Genomic DNA, 13,614 nt, shown 5'->3' on the forward strand with positions numbered 1-13,614 from the left:
TTTTTTTAACCTGTTTTAAAAACAATATTTGCCTTAAAAACAAACAACAAAACAAAGCTGTAAAAACGTTTTTCGAAATCTTCTGGCTATCTATATGTTTTTGTTTTTTCTGCTTAAGATTTAAATTGTTTTGTTGCTTCCTTTTTTTAAAAGATGAACGTATTAGTTGGTTGAATTTGAATGCAAAATTTAGGACGAGCTAGATGGACATTTATCTTATTTTTATGATTTAAGGGTTTTGCCATTTGATGAAGAGAAGCTCTGCGTGAAATATTTTCATTTAGGCTTTACACCAAAAAATTTGAGACTTTTTTCTTTTTGGTTAAGGACATTCCCAATTTGTGTGTGTGTTTGAGGGGGGGGGGGGGGGGGGGGGGGGGGGGTTGAGTTGGATGATTAAGATGTTTCAACAGTAAAGTGCAGGCAATGTTGTGTTTTCATCGTTTACAGTTAAAGAGATAGGAAGACATTAACATCATGGTACAATCTTGGAAAAGTAGAGAGCAGTGGGGTCTTGCCTGAAGCATGGGATCATAAAAGTACGATTAAAACAGTGAAAATGGAAAGGCTTCGAATGGATCCAAACCCTTTCCATCTTCACCTCTTCATTAGTATATGTTAAAATCTAAAACAGGATCTTTTCAACAACATAGAAAGGTATGAAATAGTAAAGTTAACCAGAAAGTTCCAAATAGAAATGTCATGCAAAGCGTGGAAAGATTTGCAGGATAATCGATCTTTTTAAAAAGTTACTGTCTCCAGAGTCAAAGTGATACCAGGTGCTAGAAGCCGTGGACTAAAAAGTTATAAACAAAAATGAATATAACAGCTTCTGAAAAGAACAAAATACCAAACATGGAATGTTTCGGGCTCAAAACCCTTCTTCGGCCAATGGCAAAAACAATAAATAACTTAAATACATTACTTAAAACAACAAGGATTCGGCAGTATGTCTTAATTTAAATTGTTGTTGGCTGAAGAAGGGTTTGAAGCCCGAAACGTTCCGTGTTTGGTATTTTGTTCTTTTTTCTTTTTTTCTGAAGCTGCTCTATTCATTTTTGTTTATGACTTTTTACAGTCCACAGCTTCTATTACTAGTATCAACCTTTTCCATTGATTACTTTCAGATCATTTCAGCCAGACACTTAGTGAAGCAGAGTCGAGGCATCGCCAGTCCTTTCGTGGAGCTGGAGGTGTCAGGGATGGAGTGTGACAATCACAAATTTAAAACTGTTCCAATTGGTGAGATCAGTGAATTGATAAACAGCATGCTTCTTATCAGCAATCATATGGTGTGAATGTTTTGTATTTACTACAGAAATATGTCGTATGCTACTTCATCCTTATTTCCGTCTTATGAAATTCACAAATTAGGAAGCAGGCACTGGGATAAGATAAAGATTTGAACAAGTGTGCATGAAACAGTGGCAGACAACAAGTGCGCATGAAACAGTGGCAGACAAAGCAAGAAAGAAAAATACAAGAAAAAAAAAACATTCCAAAATATCAGTCTTCTTTGACTGGGGGTGTCTTCCCCAGGGGTGTCATCCCCAGGGCTGTCTTCCCCAGGGCTGTCTTCCCCAGGGGTGTCTTCCCCATGGGGTGTCTTCCCCAGGGGTGTCTTCCCCAGGGCTGTCTTCCCCAGGGGTGTCTTCCCCAGGGCTGTCTTCCCCAGGGCTGTCTTCCCCAGGGCTGTCTTCCCCAGGGCTGTCTTCCCCAGGGGTGTCTTCCCCAGGGCTGTCTTCCCCAGGGCTGTCTTCCCCAGGGGTGTCATCCCCAGGGCTGTCTTCCCCAGGGCTGTCTTCCCCAGGGGTGTCTTCCCCAGGGGTGTCATCCCCAGGGCTGTCTTCCCCAGGGCTGTCTTCCCCAGGGCTGTCTTCCCTCAGGGATGTCTTTCCCAGGGCTGTCTTCCCCAGGGGTGTCTTCCCCAAGACGGATTTCTTCAGATGTTTTGGTTTTTCTTGTATTTTTATTTCTTGCTTTGTCTGAAACTATTTTATACACAATTTTCAGACCTTCGTCTTATGAAATTAATACTAACAATTGCTTAATCTCCTTCTTTCGCAAAACACTCTCTGCCAAATCTAACTGAGCCAGCTAGTCAATTACTGCTATAGATGGACAAGGGGGTCAGAAAAAATCTCTGTAGAATCTATTCTCGCCTCTTACTTATCCAATGATGAAGATTCTTGTTTGTGTGCAATACCCTGACGTGTTTGATTCTCATGTTTAGACTGTTCAGTTGTAAGGCTTGTAATTCTTGTATAATGTTTGCATTGTATTTGTTTATGATCCAATACAAACTTACCTTTTAACCTGATTGAGTGAATGCATTATCCACCAAATTCAGTCCCTTTGTTTGTGGACAAAGAAAAATAACAATCACTTCTCCACACGAGACTGGTATCTCGGTGTTGGCTTGTTTTGAAAATGATTTGTGTGATTTTGTGAGTTTTGTTCACACATAGAAATCATTGAGCCCTAAAAAAAAGTCTTTACTTGTGTGCTGTCCTCTTAAAAGTATTCACTGTATTGGTTACATCTAAGGGACAATCTATGATAACCGCATTCACCTAATAGGGAAAATCAGTCTAAACTGCCTGGCCATGTTTGGTGTTAATTTCGTAATTATTACATGATTTTATGAAAAGTTTTTAATAAAGATGACAAGTCCACGTTATTAGGTAGTAGTCATGAATCTCTTACAATATTATCACTATTTCTATTCTATTCCTTCAGTTGACAATGGCCTTAATCCGGTGTGGGGTGAGACGTTTGGCTTCGACATCCTGTGTCCAGAGATGGCCTTGATTCGACTCACTGTGATGGACGAGGACATGTTTGGGGAGCCAAACTTTTTGGGTCAGGCTACCTATCCAGTCCAATGTATTCTACCAGGTAATCTGTCAATCAATCAATCAATCAATCAATCAATCAATCAATCAATCAATCAATCAAACAAGCAATCATTCACTCAAACAATCAATCAATCACTCAAACAAGCAATCATTCACTCAAACAATCAATCAATCACTCAAACAATCAATCAATCACTCAATCAATCAATCACTTAAACAATCACGCAATCAGTCAATCACTCAATCAATCACTCAAAAAAAATCAATCAATCACTCAAACAAGCAATCATTCACTCAAACAATCAATCAATCACTCAAACAATCAGTCATTCACTCAAACAATCACGCAAACAATCAATCAATCACTCAAACAATCAGTCAATCACTCAAACAAGCAAGCAATCAATCAATCAATCAATCAATCACTCAAACAATTAATCACTCAAACAAGCAAGCAATCAATCAATCAATCAATCAATCAATCACTCAAACAATTAATCACTCAAACAAGCACTCAATCAATCACTGAAATAAACAATCAATCAACCACTCAATCACTCGAACAATCACTCAATCATTCAAACAATCATCAGTCAATCAATATATCAGTAACTGAATACGTCCAATACGTCATGTCAAGACCCCATACAGTATAAGTTACCAATCATCCCAAATCGGTGTTATGTCAGGATGAACTTGATGCTTCAAATAGAATTTTGATTATTTTACTTATAGAACCAAGTTGTATATAAAAAAATGAAGTAGTCCTTCAGGGCCATTTTTTTGAAAATAAAACATAAATGAGATTTTATATAGTGCGATATCCACTAAACATGCTCAAAGCGCTTTACAAAGGGTCCCTGATCAATAGCAACACTTAATATGTAGAACAAGACATGACGCCTGTTAGACGATGTTATCATTTTTTCCAACATAGACAACATTGTTAACGGCCAGGTACTCATTTTACACCTGATTACGGTGGGAGAATGTGAGTTAAGAGCCTTTTCCAAGGACTCAGCTATGCGCCGAACGAGGCTCGAACCCAGGACCTTCCGATCCGACAGCGAGTGTCATACCACAAGACCACATGGCTGCCATTGGCCCATGGAGCCAGCATTTATCCTGGTGTCCATAGAGTGAAATGCATAAAAGCAATTGCTATAATATATAAAATGAAATAGATATTGAAGCCAGACTGTGTCCATTCTTGAATATCGGACTTGATCAAAGGTCCCACTTCAACAGCAAGTGATGCTCCTAAATATTTTCTTTCCACCAGGTTACAGAGCTGCCCCTCTATGCAATGGTTTTGGTGAAAAACTAGAGTTGTCTTCCCTTCTACTCTACATTGACATGAGGAACCCTAAGGTATGTCTTTCCAATGCTATTTGGAGATTAATAAAGTACAGCTGTATTTAGTCTTGTAGGTTGTTATATCACTTATGTCAGTGCCATATTTCAATGATATATAAGAATTATCTCAAGGCACAAAGAAAGATAATATAACTTGCAGCATACAAACAGCGTCATTATTCCAAGCAATCTTTTGAATATAGCACTACAGTGTTTGCCACTAGAGAAACGTCCTCTTTTTATCCAATTTAGAAACCCTTTATCTTTGTGGGATGGTAAAACATGTATATGTTTTGGTTGCAGTTTTTCTTAATCCAATTCTCTCTTTTTTGTTGTTGTTCTTTTCACTTTTTAGTGGGTCTTTAAATTTTAAACTCAATATTTCCATATTTTAAACTAAGAATATTAATTTTAATTTCTGAAGTAAGTAAAAATCAGGGAGAGTGTGAGAGTACATGGTGTCTATGTGATATTTATACCTAGTTATATGAATTATAAATGAAGATGTCGGGTGTGAGAGTACATGGTGTCTATGTGATATTTATACCTAGTTATATGAATTATAAATGAAGATGTCGGGTGTGAGAGTACATGGTGTCTATGTGATATTTATACCTAGTTATATGAATTATAAATGAAGATGTCGGAAAAAGATCATAACAATTTAATATTTATCTATTTTTCTTATTTATTATTTGCTATTACTATGACTCCTATGTATTCTGAGTAGTTGCAAATTATTCTGACAATAAAGAAATTTTTTAATTGAATTAAAAGGAGAATTTATTGTTAATAAATCGTGTGTATGTGTATATATATATTTATGAGTGTTGGTGGGTACTTGTAGGTACAGAGAGTGCTCAATAATGTTAGTTAGAACATATAAAATAAGTATGGACACTTACATTTTTCTGTCGATACAATTGTTTCAATGGGTTTCCATATCATCAGTCAACAATTATCCGTAGTGTTGACACTACAGTATGGCTGTATGGCTTTACAGCATACCCATAATGTAAAGAGTTTGACTTACTTACTTAGGCCCTTCACTCCGACTGGCCATCGACGAATCCGGTTCTGTGCCATCTTATCAGCTCTTATCAAGTTAAGCCTTCAGTTTTTAGGTTCTCCATCAGTGCCATTCTCCAACTATTTCTAAGCCGCACTCTCTTCCTCATTCCCAGCTGCATTATGTGGCCTTGATCAGGTCGTATCACCCTTGCTCAATTTGTGGTCTCCACTGGGCTGATGCCTGGGTTATTCCAGTCTGACCTTGGGAAAGAGCCTGAAAAACACTTTTTCCCATGGAGTGAATAAAGGGAATTTATTTATTTATTCTGTTTATTTATTTATTTACTCTGTTTATTTATTTATTTATTTATTCTGTTTATTTATTTATTTACTCTGTTTATTTATTTATTTATTCTGTTTATTTATTTATTTATTCTATTTATTTATTTATTTACCCTGTTTATTTATTTATTTATTCTGTTTATTTATTTATTTACTCTATTTATTTATTTATTCTGTTTATTTATTTATTTACTCTGTTTATTTATTTATTAGTCTGTTTATTTATTTATTTATTCTGTTTATTTATTTATTTACTCTATTTATTTATTTATTCTGTTTATTTATTTATTTAATTATTTATTTATTTATTATTCAAACTTTTTATCTGATGCGGAACACTTTTTTTTTCGTGTCCTCAACAGGAAGGGGAAGAGAGTGATCTGTATGCAAGCATCCAGGAACTCAGTGACGAGTCAGACATGCTAGCGGCCCAGATTCAATCCTTAGAGCTCGCTGGGAAGGGTGATGTAGCGACAGCAAAGAAAAGAGAGTTGGAGAGTACTCAGGAACGTTTGTTGGCAAAACGCCAGGAGAGACAGCAGAGGAAGTGAGTTTTATCCCTTGTTTTTATTTAAATAATGATAAAATTGAGCTTTTATACACAATATCCACTAAACATGCTCAAAGCGCTTTACAAGGGTCCCTTGCCAACAGCAACACTTAACATGTAGGACGTGACATGACGCCTGTTAGACAATATTACAATAATTCTTTTCGGACAGAGACAACGCTTTTAACGGCTAGGTACTCGTTTTACACCAGAGTATGGTGAGAGTATGTGAGTGAAGCGCTTTTTCCAAGGAGTCAACTATGCTATTTACTTTTACCCTTAGAGGTGACAGGGCAGATTTCAATTTTTTTTTAAACCCGAAAAAACCCTCAACTCTTGACAGGATATGACTCTCATTTCCCCTCCCATAGTAGGCAGGGAGGTACATGCTGTGTCTTCTGCTATCAGGGAGGTACATACTCTGTCTTATATCCCCCTATATCTGGATGGGTTCCTGACCTCCCATAGTGGGCAGGGAGATACTTGCTGTGTCTTCTATCAGGGAGGTACATACTCTGTCTTATATCCCCCTATATCTGGATGGCGTTCCTGACCTCCCATAGTGGGCAGGGAGGTACATGCTGTGTCTTCTATCAGTTAGGTACATACTCTGTCTTCTATCCCCCTGGATGGGGTTCCTGACCTCCCATAGTAGGCAGGGAGGTACATGCTGTGTCTTCTATCAGGGAGGTACATAATCTTTCTTATATCCATCTATATCTGGATGGGTTCCTGACCTCCCATAGTGGTCAGGGAGGTACATGCTGTGTCTTCTATCAGGGAGGTACATACTCTGTCTTCTATCCCCCTGGATGGGGCTCCTCACCTCCCATAGTAGGCAGGGAGGTACATGCTGTGTCTTCTATCCCCCTGGATGGGGCTCCTCACCTCCCATAGTGGGCACCTGCTTACGGATATGGGGTCTTGTGGTTTGACACCTGCTTAAAAGATTGGAAGGTCGTGGGTTCAATTCTCGCTCAGCGCATAGTTAAGTCCCTGGAAAAGTCTCTTTACTCACATTCTCTCACCGTACTCTGAGTTCCAGGCCTTTAACAGCATTGTTCTGTCTGCAAAAAATGTTTGATAACACCTAACCAGTGTCATGTCTAGTCCTACATGTTAAGTGTTGCTGTTGGCCTGGGACACCTTGTAAAGCACTTTAAGACTTCAAGTGGATATTGCGCTATATAAAAACTCTCATTTACTAATAATCTCTTGCTGAAAGTGATGGAATTGACAGTCGTATTCTGACAGCCAAAGGGTTAAAGGGAAATTTTATAAATAGATAAATTCCCTTTATTCATCCCCAAGAGAAATTTGTCTTTAGGGTCTATTCCAAGAGAAGACTGGAATAACCCAGGCATCATTAGCAGTGCAGCACCGCAAAGTGAGCTAAGGCGAGACGACTTGCTCAAGGTCACACAATGAGGCGGGTAGTCGAACTAGGTTTGTTTTGGGTAAGAAGCAAGGACCGTACCTGTGTGCCATGCTGCCCCATTTATTTTGTATTCTATGATACATATCTAGTTGAAATAAGTTATAATACAACCTAAGTGGCATCATAGTACGGCTGTGTGGTCTTGTGTTATGACAGTCACCTTTCGGATTTGAAGGTCCAGGGTTCGAGTCCTGCTCTGAGCGGCATGTAGTTGATGAGATCTTAGAAAAGGCTCTTTATCCACATTCTCTCATGGCACTCGGATACAAAATGAGTACCTGGCCGTTAACAGTGTTCTCCCTTTTGGAAAACAATTGACATGATATCTCCTTATAGGCGTCATGTCTTGCCATGCATGTTAAGTGTTGTTAATGTATGGGGACCCCTTGTAAAGTGCTTTGAGCACGCTAATTGATATTGCGCTATATACGAATGCTCAATTATCATTTTCAAAATTGAAAGTGGGATTGATATTGCTATTTTGCAATCGTTGATTTCCATGGATTGAAATAGAAATCTTGGTAGGGGTGCATCGATGAGAAAAGAAGTAGAAACAGGCAATGGACGGGCTATTTTGTCACAGGTCTGAGGACGAACTGGAGAGATAAAAGAAGTAGAAATAGGCAATGGACGGGCTATTTTGTCACAGGTCTGAGGACGAACTGGAGAGATAAAAGAAGTAGAAACAGGCAATGGACGGGCTATTTTGTCACAGGTCCGAGGACGAACTGGAGAGATAAAAGAAGTAGAAATAAGCAATGGACGGGCTATTTTGTCACAGGTCTGAGGACGAACTGGAGAGATAAAAGAAGTAGAAACAGGCAATGGACGGGCTATTTTGTCACAGGTCTGAGGACGAACTGGAGAGATAAATGAAGTAGAAATAGGCAATGGACGGGCTATTTTGTCACAGGTCTGAGGACGAACTGGAGAGATAAAAGAAGTAGAAATAGGCAATGGACGGGCTATTTTGTCACAGGTCTGACGACAAACTGGAGAGATAAAAGAAGTAGAAATAGGCAATGGACGGGCTATTTTGTCACAGGTCTGAGGACGAACTGGAGAGATAAAAGAAGTAGAAATAGGCAATGGACGGGCTATTTTGTCACAGGTCTGAGGACGAACTGGAGAGATAAAAGAAGTAGAAATAGGCAATGGACGGGCTATTTTGTCACAGGTCTGAGGACGAACTGGAGAGATAAAAGAAGTAGAAATAGGCAATGGACCGGCTATTTTGTTACAGGTCCGAGGACGAACTGGAGAGATAAAAGAAGTAGAAATAGGCAATGGACGGGCTATTTTGTCACAGGTCTGAGGACGAACTGGAGAGATAAAAGAAGTAGAAACAGGCAATGGACGGGCTATTTTGTCACAGGTCTGAGGACGAACTGGAGAGATAAATGAAGTAGAAATAGGCAATGGACGGGCTATTTTGTCACAGGTCTGAGGACGAACTGGAGAGATAAAAGAAGTAGAAATAGGCAATGGACGGGCTATTTTGTCACAGGTCTGACGACAAACTGGAGAGATAAAAGAAGTAGAAATAGGCAATGGACGGGCTATTTTGTCACAGGTCTGAGGACGAACTGGAGAGATAAAAGAAGTAGAAATAGGCAATGGACGGGCTATTTTGTCACAGGTCTGAGGACGAACTGGAGAGATAAAAGAAGTAGAAATAGGCAATGGACGGGCTATTTTGTCACAGGTCTGAGGACGAACTGGAGAGATAAAAGAAGTAGAAATAGGCAATGGACGGGCTATTTTGTCACAGGTCTGAGGACGAACTGGAGAGATAAATGAAGTAGAAATAGGCAATGGACGGGCTATTTTGTCACAGGTCTGAGGACGAACTAGAGAGATAAATGCAAGAAACATCGACTTGCTCAGATGATCAGAAGTTTGAGATAATTGGAAAAATTATTCTAAGCTTCTTGGAGCTGTGGACTGTAAAATGTAATAAATAATAATGAACATAACTGCTTCAAAAAGAACAAAATATCAAATACAGAATGTTATGGGCTCAAGACCCTTCTTCAGTCAACAACAACCAATAGTTAGATCCTAAACACATTACTTAAAAATCCAAAAAGTCAGTCATGATTTGTTTTTACTTGTTGGCTGAAGAAGGCTATTGACCCCGAAATGTTCTGTGTTGGATATTTTGTTCTGTTTTGAGGCTGGATCATCCGGACATAATATCATTTTGAGACGATGGGAGTCATATATTATTCAGCTTTCACAACAAGATATTGAAAAAGAGAAATATGATATGCTGGTTCTTTTGATTCTGACAAAGCTCTTTCATTCTTTTCCAGGGCAAATGCAAGGCAACAAGTTGTGTACATAAGACAAGCCAATTCATGAAATCAACTGTGTTAGTTTACAGTGACGTTTATAAGCGTCTTCATTCATCATACCCTTTCACTCTCTCCTTACCTTTCATCAAAACGTCACACCCATCCAACGTAAGAATTGATTTTTTTAGAAATCTAGCTCAAAGGGAATAAGTACAGAGACTGATGTTGTTCAACAAAACTACAACAACAACTAACAAAATGTTCTTCCAATTTTGTGGTGTGCAGAAGAAATATGGATGAGAAAATTGTTTGTTGAATCCTAATAAATGGGATGATTTTCCTATAGTTGGTAAGGAGAGGGTCAAGGAAACAATGACAATTGATAAATGATATATAAACAGATATGAATCTTTATAAATATATATATATATATATATATATATATATATATATATATATATATATATATATATATATATATATATATATAATGCTATTGTAATCATCTTGCTGTGCAGAACGTCACCATTTGAGTTAATCTTGACTTGATAAAGAGAGACAAGGCAATTCATGAAAACGGCTGTGTTAGTTTACTGTGAGATTTATAAGCGTGTTCGCTATATTCTTTTTAAGGAAACAATGATAAACAATTTTTAGGCAGAGATAAATCTTTATATATATTTTATGCTATACTAATCATCTTGCTGTGAAGGACCTCACAATTTGAGATAATCTTGACTGTATAGGTATTTCAATCGGCCATGTTGCCTCAGTAATCAATGAGTAGATATATATTGTGCTCCTCGGAGTTTATCAATAATGAATATAAATGACAGCTCTGAAAATGAAACAAAGTACGAACCCAACCAAAGGAAATGTTTCGGGTTGAAACCCCTACTTCAGCTAATAACAGTAACGATAAAATCACTTTTATATCACTTAAAATCCAGACGGTCTGAATTTTAGTGATGCATTAACTGGTTTTTGTTGGGTTTTTTTTGGCTGAAGAAGGGTTTTGAGTTTTTTGGCACCGTTTCTTGTTCTTTTTTCGAGCTGTTATGTTCATATTTGTTCCTTACTTTTTACAGTCCTCAAGCTGTAGCAGCTGTAGTTGTCACTTTGAGTTTATCCTACTTTTAATTCTATTCCGAAGATTTATAACAAAAATTATGACCTTTTTTTTTTTATATATCAGAGTAACAAATTAGGGATCAGTAGATCTGCCTACTTGAAATGTCAAAACTTCGTAGTTTCCAAGGGAAAAATGAACAAGTCAAAATCCTTTCTTAAAAAAATATAGCATTGTGGAGAACATTGTGCTTATTTGAGTCAATAAAAAAATTGACACGGCGCACAACTCTACTGAAAGATTTGAAAATTAAAAATGTATTTTTTACAGATAGATAAATAGATAACTTGATTTCCTTTTATAATTTAAAGTCAGTTTGAAAGTTCGTTGAGTCAAACAGATATCATAAAATATGTACCAACGACGACACTTGACTCCCAAAATCAACTAATTTTGTCACTGTAAAAAGTTGTCAATTTGCGTCATCTATTTATGACATCAAGTATTATTATTACTTCCGTTGTGTTGTTGATTTAGCGGATTTCAGTCGCCATTTTGATTCTTTTTTTACTATTAGGGTTAGCTCGAGAGGTTAGTCATAAGTGTTATTAAAGGTGCTAGGGTGTTTGTTTTTCCATAAGTTAAGTAAAGGGGAGACATTCCGAAAGCTCCTACATCCCCAGTATTCTTTAAATTTGCATTTTCACTGTTGATATTTTGTCAGGCATTTATTTATTCAGTTAGTCATTATATAGAAGTATTTTTAAAACTCTAGAACAAACCTGCAGTCCGAGAGTTGTTTTTTTTTCTATTAGGGTTAGCTCGAGAGGTTAGTCATAAGTTAAGAAAGGATTAGGGTTAGCTCGAGAGGTTAGTCATAAGTGTTATTAAAGGTGCTAGGGTGTTTGTTTTTCCATAAGTTAAGTAACGGGGAGACATTCCGAAAGCTTCTACATCCCCAGTATTCTTTAAATTTGCATTTTCACTGTTGATATTTTGTCAGGCATTTATTTATTCAGTTAGTCATTATATAGAAGTATTTTTTAAAACTCTAGAACAAACCTGCAGTCCGAGAGTTGTTTTTTTCTATTAGGGTTAGCTCGAGAGGTTAGTCATGGGTGTTTGTTATTCCATAAGTTAAGTAAAGGGGAGACATTCCGAAAGCTCCTACATCCCCAGTATTCTTTAAATTTGTATTTTCACTGTTGATATTTTGTCAGGCATTTATTTATTCAGTTAGTCATTATATAGAAGTATTTTTAAAACTCTAGAACAAACCTGCAGTCCGAAAGTTGTTTTTTTTCTATTAGGGTTAGCTCGAGAGGTTAGTCATAAGTGTTATTAAAGGTGCTAGGGTGTTTGTTTTTCCATAAGTTAAGTAAAGGGGAGACATTCCGAAAGCTCCTACATCCCCAGTATTCTTTAAATTTGTATTTTCACTGTTGATATTTTGTCAGGCATTTATTTATTCAGTTAGTCATTATATAGAAGTATTTTTAAAACTCTAGAACAAACCTGCAGTCCGAGAGTTGTTTTTTTCTATTAGGGTTAGCTCGAGAGGTTAGTCATAAGTGTTATTAAAGGTGCTAGGGTGTTTGTTTTTCCATAAATTAAGTAAAGGGGAGACATTCCGAAAGCTCCTACATCCCCAGTATTCTTTAAATTTGTATTTTCACCGTTGATATTTTGTCAGGCATTTATTTATTCAGTTTGTCATTATATAGAAGTATTTTAAAAACTCTGGAACAAACCTTGATAGATTTGTGAAAGTTTAACATTTCCTTATTTGACCATTGTTTTGATTTTCGGCCGCCATTGTGATTTGTTAAGTATTGAAAGGTAGTGCAAAGCAGTCCGAGAGTTGTTTTTTTTCTATTAGGGTTAGCTCGAGAGGTTAGTCATAAGTGTTATTAAAGATGCTAGGGTGTTTGTTTTTCCATAAGTTAAGTAAAGGGGAGACATTCCGAAAGCTCCTACATCCCCAGTATTCTTTAAATTTGTATTTTCACCTTTGATCTTTTGTCAGGCGTTTATTTATTCAATTTGTCATCATTAAATGATGGTGAGTACAGTTTCGAATGAAAATAGTTCTTTCCCCGCGAAATTGCGGGCTTTTTACTAGTAGCTTTAGAAATAAATAATTTGCCATCAGCATGATCAAAAAATGATCTCTAAGTCCTGAATATAGATTCTAAGGAACCAAACTTTCCTTTTCAACAAAATTTATTGAGTCAAAGAGGCGAATGCAGTTTTGTCGCTGGAGCCAAAAATTCGTAATTCTACTAATTTTTCGTAGTACTAGGTAGGTCCTAATCAGGCACTATTGTGGGGTAAAAACTGAAACAGATGTGTGCGAAAGAGTGTCAGACAAAGGAGAAAATGAAATATGGGGGAAAAAATCAGTTTACTTTGACCAGGGATTGAACCTCAGACCTCCTGATTTATCTGTCGTTCTCCTTTGTCTGGCCCACTTTTTTTTTTCTATGGTTTTATTGAAAGACAAATAGTCCTGCATGAGTTTGGTGTAGTTACAATTTTGTATCTAGATTTTAAGAGGTTTGGATAGCTTAGTTGGTAGAGCACTCGCTTCACAGGCAAAGGGACCGAAATCGATTCTGTCTCCAACTTCTATTTGCTGATACATATATATTTTTTTAAAATTTTTTTTTACGTTTTTGTTTCTGCTCTAAGAG

General features: G+C 37.1%; 1 protein-coding gene across 5 annotated transcripts in view; it reads left to right on the forward strand.

Annotated features, from left to right (window-relative positions):
- Positions 1-10,279, forward strand: part of LOC144977686 (1-phosphatidylinositol 4,5-bisphosphate phosphodiesterase gamma-1-like) — an 84,022-nt gene extending 73,743 nt beyond the window's left edge. For 4 of the 5 annotated variants that reach the window (XM_078923135.1, XM_078923134.1, XM_078923136.1 and 1 more), the window contains 5 exons: positions 1,128-1,242; positions 2,740-2,898; positions 4,141-4,229; positions 5,930-6,114; positions 9,871-10,183. In XM_078923135.1, coding sequence (XP_078779261.1) covers positions 1,128-1,242; positions 2,740-2,898; positions 4,141-4,229; positions 5,930-6,114; positions 9,871-9,919 — 597 coding nt within the window. In that variant the 3' untranslated portion in view covers positions 9,920-10,183. Of the gene's footprint in view, positions 1-1,127; positions 1,243-2,739; positions 2,899-4,140; positions 4,230-5,929; positions 6,115-9,870 lie in introns of all 5 variants that reach the window. The other variant, XM_078923138.1, reaches the window with a different exon arrangement.
- The last annotated feature ends 3,335 nt before the right edge of the window (positions 10,280-13,614 follow it).

The sequence above is a fragment of the Berghia stephanieae genome, chromosome 7, assembly GCF_034508935.2.
Source record: "Berghia stephanieae isolate SIO BIC M18660-M18661 chromosome 7, UCSD_Bste_1.3, whole genome shotgun sequence".
Classification (NCBI taxonomy): Eukaryota; Metazoa; Mollusca; class Gastropoda; order Nudibranchia; family Aeolidiidae; genus Berghia; species Berghia stephanieae.